Genomic DNA, 18,302 nt, shown 5'->3' on the forward strand with positions numbered 1-18,302 from the left:
GCCGAGCAGATCTCCTGGTTCATTTGCTGGGGTTGTAAATTTTTGGTTGAGATGAGTGCTGTAAGCACACAGCATTCTCTTGGTCATCTTAGCATTGATGCAATACACAAATCTTATAGTATATATGAATACAGTAATGTGGCTCATTATTAATATTATTGTGGCTCAGAAGTTCATTGATAAAGTTCACACCTATTTTCACGTACCCAGCCGCTTTGTCTTCATTCAGATCTGTGTAATATGACAGGTTGTGCTCCCATTTACTACAAATCTCAGAAACCTTTCTATACACTGCAGCCAATTAAAGGAAATAATATGTTAGCTTTATTTGTGAATTAAGCTGAATACTTCTTGATCAAAAGCCTCAGGGCTGATTTACACTATGGGTATAAATCAGCCCTGAATGACCTGAAGGTTTTGATCAGAATTTAATAGGACATTCTGCATTTCTGTAATTCATAGCAAGGCACCACAGTGCATAGAATTACTGTATAGAAAAGAGAAGTAAAAGAAAAGCATGGTATTTATAAAACAGTATTTATATAGCGCCAACATATTATGCAGCGCTGTACATTAAATAGGAGTACAAATGATACAAACAGTGACACAGGAAGAGGAGAGGACCCTGCCCCAAAGAGCTTACAATCTAAGAGGCGGGGGAAACAGCACACATAGTATGCACTGTGTGAACCCTCGAAAAGAATCTAATTGTTTGTATTTGATTTTGTTATTTTATAGGATACTTCACCAAATTCTAATTTCTCAAGAAGTTATTATTTCCTTCCCCAGTGGTCACCTCATAGAATCTCAGTATTGCCAACCAGAAGATAGTGAGTTGTTACAGAACTTGGAGAGACTCTTTGACATACAAATGTAAGGCAGCTGTGACTTTAGATCCTTTATGTAAAACAAGTTTATTAAACAAGTGACACATTTTGTTTCCCCATCACAGTTTTACTAAAAGTCTGTTTAATAAAGCAGAACTCCAGACAGAAAAGGTTTAGGTGACTTATTAGGTCAAACCGACAAAGTTATTCTTAGTATTTTTAATTACAAAAAGATAAAATCTAAATTGTTAATTTAACAATGTGTAACATTAAAAATCAATATAAAAAGACAATTATCACGCCAATGTGCTTAATGCCTGCAAGCATTAGTAGTAATTGTCAAAATGAAAGATTTTTTTTGTAGCATTAGCGACAGCAAGGAGAATCGACGTGTTTCGCATGTAAAGAAACATGCATGTAAGGAGTGCACAAAGCAGACAGAAATGTCTTCTCTTTTTTGCTTCTGGTCCCCCTTCCTCAAGATCAATGTCCTTTATTTCAGCTATTTCTTTAAAGCCAGCAAATCTGATTGCATTCCTGCATCACTACCGCTCCCACCGTACTCCCTAGAGCTGCAAGGTCTCACTCTCCTCCTGACCATTTATAAAACATACAACCCCAGACCTAATGAGAGCTGCAGCTCTAGTGGGAAAATGAAGCGGTACTGATTCTGGGATGTTTTAAAGAACTTTGTGGATTTTAAAGAAGTTGCCCAACTCCAAGGAATGGTGCAGGGATCCAGGCAAGACACATCTCAGTCCTTGGAAGTCACTTCCCAATAATAAAACAATGATTTTTTTTTAATATTTGGCATTTGGTAACAGTTTATTGCAGTAACTTTCAAATTATAACACCAAATTATCTACTTTAAGAAACCAGAACCACTATAGTGCAGAACTTTGCATTCTGATTAATAATTAATTACTCATAATGATAATATTCATTATAGAAATTGCATTTATTTCCACATGCAGTTACTTATAATTCTCCATATTTATTTTGCAGATGACAATGAAAGCGAGTGGGGTTGAGGCAACCATAACACTGACGGGGATGCTAAATGGTTAGTGTAAGGGAATTTTTTTAATGCTGAGCACCCCTGGCAGTAGCATAGTTTGTCCCACTCGCTGTCTATTCTATAACTCTTATATGGAATGTTAATATACTGGGAGAACGACAGATGAGTGGGGTTGTTTTTGAAGTGGGGTTTGTCTTTAAAGCCGCATATAAGACTTTTTTTTATGTCCAGTTCAGGACATTTTCCTCAACATCTCTCCAAAACCATTATAGATTTTTTTCACATTTACCAAATAAGATTCCCAGAAAAAGGATTGCTTGTGTTTTGTGCAGCATTACTTTCCCAGAATTTATCTTTATCCTCCATCCTGCAGTAAATTCTCATTCTCATCTAGGGTACCAATGTAAAGCCATTTTACTACTCCTTGACTCCCAAAGGATTCCTTCTAACCCACTTTACGTCATCGCTTGATTGGTCACAGGCATTCTGACAGCATGACGTATATACAGAATCAGCAGTCTTGCATTGTGAGTGAGGACACTGCGGGTCACTTACAAAACCCAGAAACGGGGGCTAAAGTGCTGGCTGCCCGAGGAGTAAGTAACGGGGTAAATTAAATTGTAGTTCCTGCAATGGTAGTTTTGCCAAAATCCAGCTGATCTTGGTTTGTTTTGAAGTGTTTAGCAATAGGAATATTGTAAATGATAGAACCCAAATCTGTCTAACAATCCCTGACCAATGAAAACCCTTATAGGAAATATTGAGGCTGTTCTACCAGCTGAGAAAAGTTCATCTAAATACGTTCTCATCTGAATGTGAATGGCACACTAGTATGTGAGGATCTGAAGGATTCACATGGTATTGCTGAGCACTATTTTATTTAAACCTTTCATGCTGTTTTTGGTATTTTATGTTTTTTTTTTTAAATAATTATTATTTCTTTGTATTGTTTTATTTTTTATTTTTTTTAGAAAAAAAAAGCTCTTACAAAAAAATGTGGTTTATGTGGATGTAAAAGGCGAACGCATTGTACGATTGTCGATGTAAATGTGAGGACTGTTTCCTAACGTGTTTAATTCATCATAACCAGAAAATAAAGAGCGCCTAACATTTCATTCGTTTTTGACTCATTTTATGATGGTGAATGTGCGAGACTCCGTGCATGAAGAATCCGATTCTGCATCTCTTGTTGAACTGGTGAAGGTTCTAAAATGAAGGTACATTGCAGTTTTATCACAAATCTGACATACTGTACGTGTGATTGATACAATGGAAATTTATTTTGAGCTGCCATGAGTAGCCTGTACTGTAAGAGTTATTAAAATGTTCATCCCCCTGTTTAGTTGTTTCAATGCCTTTACCAGAGGTCTTTGCAGAGATAAAAGCCATAAGACACATATTCCCACATTTCTTTAGATTCACCGATTTAATTGGCTCAATTATGTTACGGTAGTGACAAAGTTTGCTTCTAGCAAAGTCTGTAGGATGCAATGCTCATTTTCACCCTGCCCTTAGGAGGATGACCCCTAATCTAGCCCTTCCCCCTAGGAGCCCAAGATGGCAGGGTTACCTTTTATTGGATCCATGAACTTGGAGATTTACTCTGCAACTCAATTATTCCCTTTAACTGGACTCCCACCCCAAAGATTCATTGCAGGACAGCACATTTTAGTAGCTACATATTAGTATCTCACTGGGAGGAAGAATAGGGTAGGGGGCCTGTTGTGTTCTTTGTTTCTCCATTACTTTTTTTGCATTGACTTTGTATCATGCTTATTTTAGCATTCTCCTTTCATTAGTACCCCGCCACAAATCATTGCAGAGACTTATGGACCGTTTCATAGTGGAAACGTTCTTCATTGTTTGTTTCCAGCAACCACAATAAATTAATGCACGGAGGATGCAATAGATTTATCAAGTTGCTGCCTTGAAAGAGTATCTTATGACAACTCCTTCGCCTAGCTGTAGAGAGGCCACCACTTCCACAGGGAGCAAGGGTCCTGCAGCATGCCGACACTGCTTCCTACACAAAGCCAACTGTAAGGCCTTGCACACCTTTTCTGTTGATTCACCTGGAAGGCATTTAAACTGAAAGTAAGTTTTATAGATCTTTAACAAAGGTGCACAGTTTAGACCCGTCCACCCATAGAGTATGTAAAAAGCTCCATAGATTCTTCACATAACTCAGATCAAAGTAATTGGGGTAAAATCAGAGTAGGAGGTTTGTAAGAGAGCTCATATAGTTACAAGTGTGATTTTATCCTGTTTGATTATATTTAAAGTTTACTTTGGCCTATCCTGCAGACTGGCCACTCCTAGTCCTAATTTCTGCCTATTCGGTGATAAGCACTGCGCTGCTGGTTGTGACACATTGCACTGCTTTGTTTCTCCGTTTCTTTTTCAGGTTCTTCCATGCAATTGCTCATACCCTCACATATTTCAGGTAAGTCATTTTTCCTAATTGGCCCAATCTTTAGTTTTTTAGACTTTAGAATTTCATAAACAGTTTATTTCTATGCATTGCAAAGCATCATGTACCTTTTTCTCCCAGCGCATCACATTGGTGTAATTTATCAATATGCTTGGTTTTCTTGCGCTCCTGCATTGGCATGCATAAACCACACCTAGATGCATCCAATCATCATGTGAATGATGGTACCACACACCAGTGAAGAAAGATTTGGCTCGGGGGAGGTAAGGGAAGTGTCATGGTTGAGCTTTTATTTGCACTCTAACATAAAAATGACTCTCAGGCTTTATTTTAGAATAGTTATTCTTTTTTATTCCACACAGCTTTTAAACATTAGTTATAACCTACAACAATATACACCAGTATGGGTAAACACAGATAATGGTCATAACCAAATACTCTGCCAAGGAGCTAAAAAGTGAAGGCAGAAGTGTCTGCTACTTGTAGTTCAGCAGCTTAAAGTGGATCTAGCATCAGATATATATTTAATTTCCAGTTCATGAAGGAGTAACGTGTGAGTTATTTATTACCTCTCACATAGATCACATTTCAAGATTGAAGATCATACAACCCCTGACAATGCCTTCATCTGTGTTCCTCTCCATAGTTCACCATCTTTGATTGGGCATCATCCAGGATCATCATCTACTTCCTGGACTGAGATGCAGAGTCAAAGATGGCAAACATGTAAATTGTGATGTGTGTGTGGAGTCCTTGGCACATGGACACAGATTAGGAACTGCTTGCAGCCGCTCACCTACAAGTTACAATGCTGCAGTTTGATCAATGGGGGAGCAGATTGATGATATCATCTCAGGCCTAGCCAAGGTCATTGAATGATGATATCATCTCAGCCTAGCCAAAGTCATTGGCACACAAGGACGGCTTTTTAATTTAAAAAAAAAAAAAAAAAAAAGAGTTTTTCTGAAAATGATACTACTTCTGTGAGTTGTCAGGCTTAGTTACAAACAGATCTATTTTTTAGGGCTACAGGTAGCTGAGCTCAGATATAAGGTATTTAGGTGTATATGTTCCCACAATCCCCTGCACATTACATTGCTGTGCTTCGGTGCCAGCAGTACTGAATCTGCTTTCACTGATCGTTGTACAAATATTTATTGTAAGTACTCTGCCCCTCTGTGTAACTATTAGAGATTGATGGACACATTGTGCTTCACAAAACTACCCTCCATTCGTGCCGGTTTACAGTAGTCCAACATGCAAAACAAAGACACCAATCTGAATGTGCATGCTTCCTCACAGTGCTACATAAATTAAAGGGACCTAGAGTGCTGTCTGCACTTTTATAACTTACTCCTGGCCAGGTTGGCACAGAAATTCTTTCTTAAGGCCACCAAATCTTATAAGGAACTCAAAACACCATTTACATAATTTCTCCCCAATACAATCTCTATTGTGCAGTCACTCCCAACTTTTATCTGCTGTGCGCCTGTAACAGTTACACGGACCTGACCACCAACACTGACAAACTGGACGTTTTTTCTATCATACTAAATATGGACAACATATCCCGGTCACCATTCTGTTCCTGCTGAGGCATTTTCACTCCTGAAAAAAAAGAAAAATTATTTTAAAGGCAAACAGCACATATTAAACTCATATATACAGCAGGGCTGAGGAGCCCAAAGCTTTTGAATGAACAGCTGTAGGACTGACATAGCAAGGGGCATTCTGTAGGGTTGCAGAGAGACCACTGTTTCCAGACGCAGCCTAGCCTTCTCTGCAAAATGAGTTTTTTTTGGCTTAGGGAAGGGCGTGATTAACAAGCAAAAAAAATGTGGAACATCATATAGTAATTGATTTATCAGGTATGTTCAGCTTAGAAACAAAACATTTTTAAAGTATTTTTTGATATATTCATATTTTCAGAACATCCCTTTAATCGCAAAGACTGTAATGGGTAAGCAATTCATATTAATGGACATGAAGGAGTGGGGGGTGACCTAAAATCAGTGATTGCAGTCGGAGGAATCTCTCCAATGCTTGCATTTATTTTCACTTTTTTATAAAAATTGTTAATCTGAATAATTGAGTTTGGAAAACATTGCCCAGAGAAGGTTTATATTTGAGCACAACAGTCTCCTTTAATATAAAATAGATCATTGGAATTATTTTGATCTTTTATAAATTGCTTTTGTGCTTACCGATTTCCAATCTGATCTTCGCTCAATGACAAATGTCTGCGATCCTGTTATCCCCGGGGTCTCCTTGTAGTCATTCAGCAGCCTCAGGATGGGGTACTGGGTGCTGTATCTGTAATTGCAAATTCAGAAAATGTTAATTAGTAACAATGACTTTACATTATATGGAGAATGTCTCCTTCTGCCAAGCTTTGCTGTCTGTACACCTGCTGTGCCCATTATATTATCATACCATCCTTGTTCCTGGGACTGTACCCCTGCAGTGCCCATTATGAGGGAACCCTACTGTCCTTCTGCTGAGTTCCTGGGTCTGTACACCTCCTGTGCATTTTATAAGGGACCTTATAATGTACTGCTGAGTTCCTGGGTGCTATATATCTGTGTTTCCATTATAAAGGCTCTCACCATCCCTGTTCTGAGTATCTGGGTCTGTACCCACTTATCGTGTCTGTAATGTGTGCTGGGATTGGACATCAAGTTCTCTTCCTACCTCTGTTTCCACCTCCAACCAATAAAAAACATTTTTATGAATGGCCCAATATATACATTTATTGGTTGGAGGATAGTATGGTTAAAAAAAAAACAAAAAAACTTTTGGGGCTTTATTTATAAATTATTTCCCTGTCAATTCGCTCTAGATTCATTCATAATTTTCATTAATACAGATGTGATAGCTGTGCACTTTTGTGCTTGGCCACTAGGTGGCAGAACGAGTCATTGTTTAAATAGGGACTGAAATGAGAAGTTTACAGAACTTTGACCATCTGTCAGCAAATTTCAGATGAATAAACAGGGGAATAATTATTAAATAGAGCCTTTAGTATTCTGCTTGTTGAACCTGCCTCTCTCCAAGCAGAAAGATTTTTTTATTCACATAGTGAATGAAGAAATGTCTGCTGTGAACATTTGACAAGTTACCTTCTGAATACACCTGGAATTTAGAGTACATTAGTTGTTTGCATTATGAATATGGTGGTGATTTGAAGGCCTGGAAATCTGCAAACTAAGGCCTAAGATCTCATATCTTGAAATTGTTAATGTAGATGAAATTAACTTGTTACAATATTCATAGGTTGGGGGCAATGCTGAGAGTTGTAGTCCTTTATAATTGTCGCAGATAGCAGACATAGATCTGCACTTACTTCCTAGTGATGACCTCTTGGGTGACGCTTTTTGAGTCTCTCTGCTGGCGAAGCCGGAAAAGTTCCTGCGGGAAACACAAAAATGATTTAAACAATTTTTGAACAACTTCTCAACAAGAGAAACCAAGCCACCTGTTCTGAAGGTTTTTATTATTCGTTATGATGGTGACACTTGTGTCTACCTGTATAGATAAAACCTTTACAGGTCAGGTCATTCAGAAATCTGCCAGGTGATGCTCAGATAATGGAAGGTCCTGTCCTTGGCTCATCCCCTGGTTGAGGGTTTTATAACCAGGAGATCCGCCGTGTAACCGGGAGAGGACGAAATGACACCATGGGCAACTACATTGGCACTAGGCTGCAACCACAGGGGCAAAATCGACTTGGGAACCACAACCTGCCACATGCAAAAAAATGGTTCCATCTGCTCCGATTTACTTGAATGGAAGTAGCTGTGGCTGCAGGTGAGCCATAGCAAAATGCTTACTGTGGGTCAGAAACGGCCCTAATCTTATTGTATTTCAGATTTTTGAGGCCCCCTTTTTTAGGTGTCCAGGCGGAGTTAATGGGAAATAATCAGAATTACGGAGGGTTACTGCGGCTGAAAAGGACAACATATGATGGACCAAAGACTGCATGGGGTACGTGGGCAAATATTATAAAAAACTATTACTGTCGTATTGTCTTCACATTGGGAGATTTCTCTCAATTCCTATTGGATTATTGTTAGGGAGTACATGAAGTGTGGACTTTCCGACCCTTCTCTGCTCCTTACCCAAAACATTTTGTTTGAAAAATATCCCCTCAATATTATTGGTGTTGGATACAAGTAATAGTCCAGCAGAACACTGAAATGACAGGTGCTCTTTGGTCCTCACCTCCTGCTGCCTCTTAATTTGCGCGTCTCTCTCCTCCAGCGAAGATGTCAGCTCCAGGAGTCTCATCTGCAGGTCGCTGCTGCTGCCTTGCCGCGCTGTCATGTCATGTTGGAACTTGGAGATCTGAGTCTGAAATTACACGTCACATCAGTATATTAGAATTCCATTGCTTGCAGGAAAATATCAGCTCAGCCCCCATTGTTGTCCTTACCCGTAGGGTGCGGATCTCCTTGTCCTTCTCCTCCCGCAGGCTCTCAATCATCTCCTTGTAATGCCGGCTGATCTCATCAGTCTTGGCTTGCAGCATGGGGTTGGAGACGGTTTCAGAGACCTGCGCGGGAGCACACGCGTGTCATTAACAGTGCAGCAATACATGCATGCCATGCAAATATACATACAATGTAACAAATTCACTGACATAATGAATTATACACATCCTTCCCTGACAACGCCGAATGACACAATACAGTAAATGAGTGTTGTCACCTTAGGACACGAATGGTGTTATTGGCAGGATAACAAAGTGAAAAAAATGAAAGCAAAACTAAATCTAAGCATTAGTGAGCTGCACTGCCCGGCGGTCCCAGGGCCTCACCTGAACCCGCAGAGTCTTGTTCTCCTGCTGCAAAGCATTCTTGGCATACTCCAGTTCCTTTAGTCGGTAATCTTTGTCGCTGTCAGCATTGCGCAGGGATGTGATCGTCTCTTCCAAACTGCGCAGCTTCATCTGACTTTCCTTCAGTTCTTGCTGGAAAGACAAAAGAAACAGAGCTGGGACATGGGGGGAACTATCACTTCCTGCGTGGGAGGAAATTTCTCTAAAGTGAAGGAAATCCCCAGTAATCACTAGAACAGCGCTCCCTATTGGAAGATTTCCCCTCTATTTCTGTTCTGGTGAGAACTGTAAAAAAGTAATGAGGGGGAGTCACAGAAAACAATGATTACCTGACAGGGTAACCTATTCTCAAAACTAGAATAAAGTTTAAAACAATTGGCCTATAGATGTCCTATCACAAGGCCCTGTCAGGGACGATTTCAGACATAATGGGGCCCTGTGCAAATATGAATTGGGGCCCAAATGCACAGCATTCTACCTCCTGTCCATTCTATCAATTGGTGCCCTGGAATAAGCCGGGGCCCTGGAATTGCTCAGTTTCCTTCCTTAAAACCATTCCTGGGTGCTGCCTCATAACATGGCCCCCCCATCACATGTTGCGGCGCCCCCATCACAATGCTTTGTTCAGCTGTACCTGTTGCAGGCGATTCTTCTCTCTCAGGGAGGCCAGGATAGCTTCGTATTCTCTGATCTGGTCATCCTTGAAGGTCAGATCTCTCTCCAGAGATTTCTTGGCAATTTCTAACTTCTGTAAAAGGAAACAAACCCCAAGGTCAGCATTACCTATATACCAGACCAGCCAATAACACAATACGGCACTGACTTCTTTTAATTTTGCTCATTTGGGTTATAGGAAACGTGTAATGTGTATTACAATGCATTACATACTATCACAAACCAATGGTGCTTACATAATGACAAGCTTCATGTGTCCATGACCATCTTTACAGGTAAGAAAGTCGTTCTTAGATTTAGGGTCAGAGCTCCTCCCCTTAAGTCTCTGCAATGGCTGGTGATGTCACTAGGGGGCAGAGTTGTCATTTTTCCAGAACATAAGAAGTGGCCTCTGTATACACTGATATGATAGCAGTAAAGGTGTACAGGATCATAGGTGGTTCTATGTGGTTCCTATTATGACCTTGTTCTCAGTGTTTTTCACATCCTGCTTGCTCCAAATCACTGGTATGATGAGAAGATATAAAACACCCTTCTATGGTATATTCACTCATTCATGTTTTCCTGGTCTGACCTGTTACACAAACTCCCACACTACTCTTATGTTATATGAATAAGTCTATTGTGCCTAAAATCCAACGCTCCTCCACCCAGCACGCCTCATATGACCCCATATGCCCCCACATGACCATTCAGTATACCCTCAGTGATCCCGACTCCCAGCATTCTCCCACATGATCCCAACACCCTGCGTTCCCCTAGAACTAGGAAACCCCACCTGAGCAAATAGTACACCCAATGTAACCTGGACATCCCACAGATACCCAGGAGAACCTAATATGCCTCCAGTGACCTCAACTCCCAACATTCCCCAACTTGACCCAAATACCTACAAAACCTTGCCCCAGCACTCATATTGTAAACTTGGCATCCAGCACGCCCTATAAGAACCTAAACCCCAGTAAGTAACCCCCAAGTCCCAGCATTCTTCCATGTAACCCTCAATACCAGCTTGCCCCAATATGATTTTATTACCCAAGGAATCTTACATGACCCCCAACACAACCTGTCCCAAACCCTAGCACACCCTTTAAAACCCTGCACACTTTATGTGACCCCAGACCACCCCACCCTGAAACACTTTGCATACCCCACCTGAAGAATTACCACCACCCAATGATCACCATCCCTCGGTCTATCCATCCAGCTACAAACTCTAAGCCCACAGACATTTAAAACTGAATCTAGATTTTTTTTTTTGGAGCTGCCAAAAATTAGCTTTATCCAAAACACAGAATATCCAATGTGCTATAAAACAGACAATTCATCTTGGGGAAGACGGTTCCATTCTGTGCATGCACAAACTTTGCTGCAATAAATAGAAGCCATTGCTGCCAATCACGTTTGTTTATCAGCGGTGTCACCTCTTACATTCAGATCATCCTGTAAGTGTCCCAGTTCCTCCCGCAGGCTGCTGAAGGTGGCCAAAACAAGTTTCATTGATTTATCTGAAGTTTGCCTCATCTATTGGAAAACATTAAAAAGGAAATTAATGGAAAATAAATAGAACAAAATCATTTTTAAGAAAAGTTGCATTATTTGCACAATCTCACCTGCAGCAGGTAGCGGATTTGCTGTTTGGTGAGTTCGGAGACACCTTTTGGAATCAGCGATTCGATATCTTCCTACAAGAGAGAAAAATGAACTGGAATCACACAATGCATCACCACAACGGAGATACAACACGATGGATTGTCACCGACGATGATCCACCAATAAAGAGCTGTCCGTTATGTCTATAATAATAATTGCTGGGAATATTTAATTTCTGCCATTTTCAGGGGGAAAAAGAATCAATTCAATATTTTATAGTACAAAAAAAATTTAAAATTAACATATTGTAGGGAAAAAAATTCTGCCTGTGTGCAAACTTTATATTACTGTTCCTATCACTATGCCGCATGCCGAGGACAAGTAATAAGCATCCTCCACTTTTAAAGCGCCTTGCACGGCTGCTGACCAAATATCAACCAGGAACAAAATACGGAAAAAATATCTTATTTTTACAGTTTTCTTTCTTTTTGCTAACATTTTTATACAGTTTGTCCTTAACATATGTCCTGGACATCTAGGCATCAGAACCATAACATATTCTGCAAAACATTTTTAGGATTTACCAACAGGGTTTTTTAAGCACTGACTAGCTGTTTAGTAATTTACAGCGGCAGGGCTACCTGGGGAAGTATAAGATGCTGCATGTAAATATTTTGCATTCTAATTTTCAGCCAGCATGAGGCGCTCCAAGCACCTTTTCATGTTTTCCATAATACCTCTTTTTCTTTTACTAATAATAAAGCACAGGTATTGTTCCTAAGTTGAATTTGTATGTAAGTCGGAACAGGTACATTATTTTAATAAATGCAATCAGGACAGATGTTTGTCTTAACATATTATTAGGCAGCATGGTGTCAGTTACTGTATAAAATCCTCACTGTCAGCTAATCAAACAAACAAAGAACTTTGCCCTCGCTCCAGTACAGAGACTTCTATGAAGACTGTATTAGGCATGAGAGAGAGATTCAGAAAGTAAACAGTTTCTGCTTTGCTCCCTTTTTGCAAAGCCCCACAATGCGCTGTGACATTATTGATATGGTCTAATTTGGAAGTTCAGAGAACGAAGCAACACTAGAAAAGTCCCAGAGCTGAGGGATATATGAGAAGCAGAGTATTAGCAGAACAAGGTATTACTGGGTGTATAGGGGAAGGCATTTATCTACCACCTGTGCAATATTTATGATCACAGACCACCACAGAAAACCCAAACAACGCACCTAAATAGCTATATATACATGGTAAATCCATCAGGTTTTCAAAGCCGAACTGAATTTTTACTGTGTAGAATAATGTTTTCTTTGTTGTGAACGTGACCCCCTTTCCCAGCCAGGGATGTACACAAAGTTGCCGGAAGGGGCTTATAGTTGGGTACATACAGACCGGCCAATCACAAACCAACCCAAAACAACACAAAAATTGAAAAGCGACTAAAATGATTGAATTTAGCAAACATTAACAACCAGAATGCTGTGACTTACCTGGTACTCCGAATCCGATGGCTTCCTGCAAACACAACACAGGATCAGTTACCAGAAATGAACATTGGGTTCTGCATAGAGAATCACTGCCTGGAGCAATAAAGTGCAAACTAGCAATGCACAGAGGACAATCATCAGATCTTTAAAACATCTGCACAACTATTATCTATTTTCAAAAATAAACCCGAAAACAAAATCCGCTAAAACCATTATTTTGATTGTCTACTTTCACCAAATATCATATTCTCCCACCCAATAAAAGGGCTGAGGATGGAGCTGGGCCCCGAGGCCTCCAAAACCCCAGAGGTCAGGGCACAGGATCAGTGATAGATGGGATTACCTGGCCCCGATCTTCTCCACGTGTTGCAGGAGGCAGCCATACAAATCGTTGTTTTTACGGCTCAGCTCGGCCAGCAGTTCACCGAAATAGCGAGCGTCCAGCTGTTCCGGCCCTGAGACGGAGTTTTCTCTCCTCCTCACCTGCAAAAAGAAAATCCCACTCAACACAAATATTTTCTGTGCTCATTCTGTACTGGACCAGAACCCAGACATGGGGGCAACAACACAACCACTACATCTGTCATTGGAAACTGTGGGGTGTATTGATAAAGCAGTGAATCTGACATTAAGCAACAATCTCTGCTAGGGAATCTTCCAGGTCCATGTGATTTCAATGGTTGCGATTCACCAAAAAGCTGAATATCAGATTAACAGATTTATAAATACACCCCATAATCATCAACTTCCTAATTTGGGTCCCATCTTCTAGACTGGACTGACTGGCTCCTGAATTCTGTTCCAGCCCCGGCACTGTATTTTGTATATGAACAGTGACACAATTTAATTTGTTTTATACATAAGTGATCAGACTGCAACATACATATCCACTCCCAAGGTGAGAGGAGCTGATCTGTGTCAGACATTTGTGAACACCGGGATTTACATGATTGTGTCACCTCTGAGCCAACATCCAAGCCAAATAAATGAATGGCGATGATGATACAAAGATCTCTGATAGTTTTGTTTCCCTGCTATGCTCTTCGGGACATAGAAACAAACATTCAGAATTGTTCTGGCCCACAAACTATGTGCAGTGACCCAGAAAATCAGACGCCATTATTTCTGGAATACGGAATAATTCCCAGCATAATGATGTGGCAAATCTCAGAGTCTCAGACACACCTCAGCGCCTGTCCGGACCTGCTCATCGCTGCAAGAAGCTCAACAGGTTTATGGCAACTTAATTAGTTTATGAAGGAAACAAGCTTTCAGCAGAGACGAGATTCCCCTGCAACGCCCGGTGGGGCCAAAAGGAATCAAGGAATTATTTTTGTAATTAATTGGAGATGTCGGCTGTATGAGCCAGGTACAGGGAATTCTATGGGAATCAGGATTCTGTGCAGGATCCAGTGTGACTCCGGATTACTGGCTCCCTCCATGTTCTGGTTGTTGCTCTGAAGGTGCAGAAAGTTTTAACTTCTTAAAAATGCATTTTGTTTTTAAAGTTGGAAAGGAGCAAAACCAGTAGGCCAATCATGGGCAATGCTTTTTTTGGTTCTTATTTGCACATGGGCATAATTCATGGTGGTAATCAATCAAAAGAACAAAAGTCATGTAGGACCGTGCAGATCTGATTGAGGGCCCCCATCTGATGGAGCATCCTCGGCATAGTCCTGTGTATCCCCCCCATCTCCAAAAATCTGAAGGACTGAAGATGGTAGAAATGTACCAGCAATGGTAGCAATTCTGACAGCACAAGATTTACAACAAAGGAGAGAGGGGATCTGGGTCCTGTGAGAGGTGATCTGGGTTCCCGGAAGAGATCTGGGTTCTCAGAGAGGAGATCTGGGTCTTGTAAGAGGGAATCTGGGATGCCAGAGAAGAGATCTGGGTTCTCAGGGAGGTGGTCTGGTTTACCCAAGAAGGGATCTGGATATTTTAAGAAGAGATCTTAGTATTGTTAGAGAGAATCTGGGTTGCCAGAGTAGAGGTCTTGTAAAAGGGGATCTAGGTTCCCCAGGAAGTGATCTGTGTTCTCAGAGAGGTGATCTGGTTTACCCAAAAAGGATCAGGGTTTTGTAAGAGGAGATCTGGTTATTATTAGAGAAGATCTGGGATGCCTGAGAGGAGATCTGGGTCTTGTAATAAAAGGGGATCTAGGTTCCCCGGGAAGTGATCTAGTTTACCCAAGAAGGGATCCGAGTCTTGTAAGATGGGATCTGGGTTCTCGGAGAGGTGATCTGGTTTACCCAAAAAAGGATCTGGGTATTGTTAGAGGGAATCTGAGTTTCCAGAGAAGGGATCTGGGTCTTGTAAGAAGAGATCTGGGTTCTGTCTTCCAAGTAACAATAATATATGATTAATAATTATTGGAATATAATACAAGTATACATATTTGTCGTCATACACACAGATCTATTACCTGTAATCTAGCAGCTCACATATATGTACATATTGTTCCTCCATGCATGGACTATGTGAATGTTGCTATTCTGACTTTAATGTAGTCGGCCGTCCATTTCCATGAAGTCAGAACGCATGATTTACTCACTATATTGTTTGGGTAAAGTTTAATTGATAATATTGATAAAGGGTCTCGGTTCCCATTTCAGGATTATTTATTTGGCATAGGACAATAATAATCATACCAGCTGCCTGGTCTATGGGGTTGTATTATATAGAGGTAATGCATTTGTGGAGGGCGTGGGGGGGTGGAAGCCCAAATTCGCCATTTACAGAAGATAGAACTGCTGCCAGTTAGGTGAAGCTTTGGAGCAATGCCAGGAATCATTCATCACCCTGATGGCATTAATATACAGCAGAAGTATTGGTTACATTGTTGTATTCTGATTTTCTGCATTTTGCAATGTACGCAATGTAAAGTATACATAGAGAATTGATAAATCTTGTGTAGATTCCTCAACCCTCCTTTCTTTATCCACTAGGTATAGGACCTATGGGAGGTCAATGTGAATGTTTTACATAGAGCAGTGACCCCCCTGCATGATATTAGGAAAGAGTCACATGATCAGCCATGGCTCTTAGGGCTCTGATAGGTACAGCATAGGTGAGAACCAGCAGAAAATGGCTATCAAGAGGACCTGTCCTGTATAGGAATAGGAAAGGTAAACACAGAATAAAATAAAACTGGAAAAGTTCGGGTTAAATATCAAGATGAAACTTCTAATTGCTTAGAATCAGCATAGGATAGAGGACAGGGTCTCTTTGTTCCATTCTTCAATTTGGCAGCACCCTCTCACATAATAGAAAGTAACTTTCAGAACTTATTTCCCCCTTTTTAATACCGAGGAGCTCCAAAGAGAAGACAGAACCAGTCAGGCGGATCATGGAAAAGAATATTTTCTCATTCTGCTGATCTCCCATACTGAGCCTTCACTGATGAGTCCACACGCAGAGAAATTGTTCGGTTGAACGGAGCTCATCATAGCTATCAGGCGACTTTTATAAGAAGATTCCCGAAAGCTCCAATAGCGATGAGTGAGATGGAAAGTGTCCAGGGGACATTCTGCACCCCCTGCTCAGCCTGCAACACTTCTCTATAACACAGCATGGAAAGTACAGAGCGTTCTCTGTCCACACAATGCAAAATACAACCCCAGCCACTCTGCAAAATACTCTGCTGCACTTTTATAACACAATGTCCCAACATCCTAAAGTGGACCTGTCATCAGATATATTCATAATAATTGCAACATAATGATGTGTCAGTGTTATACTTCCAGGTCATCCAAATGAATCAGATTTGTTGTCAAAGTGCACCAGACCCGAGGGCCCCCCAACAAATGCGAGGCCCCCGGATGCATTGGTCCCCAGAATGTAAGCCAGGTAAAGCTAAAAACAGCAAAGGATCTAAGCGGTTATCATGGACCTTGGATTATGGCTGCGGGGCACTTACCTCTGTGGTCTGTACAGAGACTTTCTGAATATTCTGGTCTGACACCACATTCTAGACAAAGAGAGACAGCCATCATTATCACACAAAGTACAATGCAATGAAGGTGGGTGATATAGGAAAAAGGATAACATTGAAATATAAATCAGAACCCCAACTCGATGTTACTGGTTACATCCTGCATGTCATATACAATTGTCATGTTTTTTTCATTTGAATAATCATTACTCTGGACTGGTGTTCTGATGTGACAACTGTGGACCATCTCCTGTACAGCATTTGCAGTCTCTGACCGCGTTCTGTGGGACAGCCACAGTCTCCGACCATCTTCAGTAGCATTTCATACATTGGGTATTATGTGTGGTGCAGTGAGTTGCCTCCCTATATATTACAATGTGACCAGCAGTGATTTCAGTAATCTAACACATGGAGACGCTCAGACCATCTTCATTGACACAGACGCCATTGAAGGGTGCAGGTGACCTCACCTCTGTAGATTGGATGGAGACCTGGCTCTGATTATTCTGCTCAATCACTTGTTCATTGATGGATGACATGCTGCTACCCCGGACGAGCTGCACCGTTCTGTCCTGTATAAGAGAACCAAACATTGGAATGTCACAATAAACCCCATTTCTTGAACCCCCAACAACTCTCCCCAATTCATGTGGCAATAGGACGCGGTCTGCGATTTAAATCCTGGGAATCTGTAAACTGATCAGTAAAAATATTCAGAGAGGTGATGTGACAATAATCCGTAATCTAACCAGATCTCTCAGCACATTACTATTATTAATATCCAGTTTATGTATCAGAATATCACACCGTGTGCATAATAATGGCACGATCATCAAACAAAACCAAATATAAATTAGTTGTAATAAGCTGTAAGAAAGAAGAAGTAATTATAAACTGATAAGACTCGGCACACAGAGATACAGATTGCCATGAAGATGTTGGCAGGAACATATAGGAAATATTTCTTTATCTTAATGATTGTTTAACAACATAATTCATTTAGAACTCTGCAGGTGGGCCCTCTGTACAGACATATAATGTAATGTATATTTTACATACTGTATGGTCTGCTCAATATTTTCTGAGTAGAGCTGAACATATTTGTGGTTGCGGAACATTATGTTAGTCGGTTACAGAAAACAAACGTTACCCTCATTTGTCTGGTCTGTATTGCTGTATACCCCCCCACTTAGTACCCTAATACAACAAATTTATTCTACTTTGTCACCAAATATTGAGCTGAAAACACAAATAATAACCTGTGAAATGTACACAGGAATCTCAGCCCAGCGGCCCAATGTGCCCACTATATATCCAGCAGCCATGCCACCCGGGAGTCCTATGAGGGCTCTGGGAATCCTAATAAAGAGGTTACATAATTACATAGTAGGTTAGGCTGAAAAAAGACACAAGTCCAACCACTAGGGAAATAAACATATCCCAGATATAAAACCCTATAACACATAGTTGGTCCAGAGGAAGGCAAAAAAA

The 18,302-nt window shown here is 40.7% G+C and overlaps 1 protein-coding gene and 1 long non-coding RNA gene across 2 annotated transcripts in view; one reads left to right on the forward strand and one right to left on the reverse strand.

The window, feature by feature from the left end:
• Positions 1 to 6: 6 nt before the first annotated feature.
• LOC140343063 (uncharacterized) overlaps positions 7 to 18,302 on the forward strand; it is a 36,768-nt gene continuing 18,472 nt past the window's right edge. The window contains exons 1-2 of the long non-coding RNA XR_011923244.1: positions 7 to 3,062; positions 4,250 to 4,288. This is a non-coding gene — a long non-coding RNA (uncharacterized lncRNA). The remainder of the gene's footprint in view (positions 3,063 to 4,249; positions 4,289 to 18,302) is intronic.
• Positions 5,593 to 18,302, reverse strand: part of POF1B (POF1B actin binding protein) — a gene marked incomplete in the record, with an annotated part of 42,148 nt that continues 29,438 nt past the window's right edge. Inside the window, 13 exon segments of the mRNA XM_072429543.1 lie at positions 5,593 to 5,884; positions 6,481 to 6,589; positions 7,620 to 7,684; positions 8,498 to 8,626; positions 8,709 to 8,828; positions 9,093 to 9,245; positions 9,748 to 9,861; positions 11,220 to 11,312; positions 11,402 to 11,473; positions 12,881 to 12,905; positions 13,221 to 13,360; positions 16,797 to 16,847; positions 17,282 to 17,383. Coding sequence (XP_072285644.1) covers positions 5,879 to 5,884; positions 6,481 to 6,589; positions 7,620 to 7,684; positions 8,498 to 8,626; positions 8,709 to 8,828; positions 9,093 to 9,245; positions 9,748 to 9,861; positions 11,220 to 11,312; positions 11,402 to 11,473; positions 12,881 to 12,905; positions 13,221 to 13,360; positions 16,797 to 16,847; positions 17,282 to 17,383 — 1,179 coding nt within the window.

The sequence above is a fragment of the Pyxicephalus adspersus genome, chromosome Z (genome assembly GCF_032062135.1).
Source record: "Pyxicephalus adspersus chromosome Z, UCB_Pads_2.0, whole genome shotgun sequence".
In the NCBI taxonomy this organism is placed as follows: Eukaryota; Metazoa; Chordata; class Amphibia; order Anura; family Pyxicephalidae; genus Pyxicephalus; species Pyxicephalus adspersus.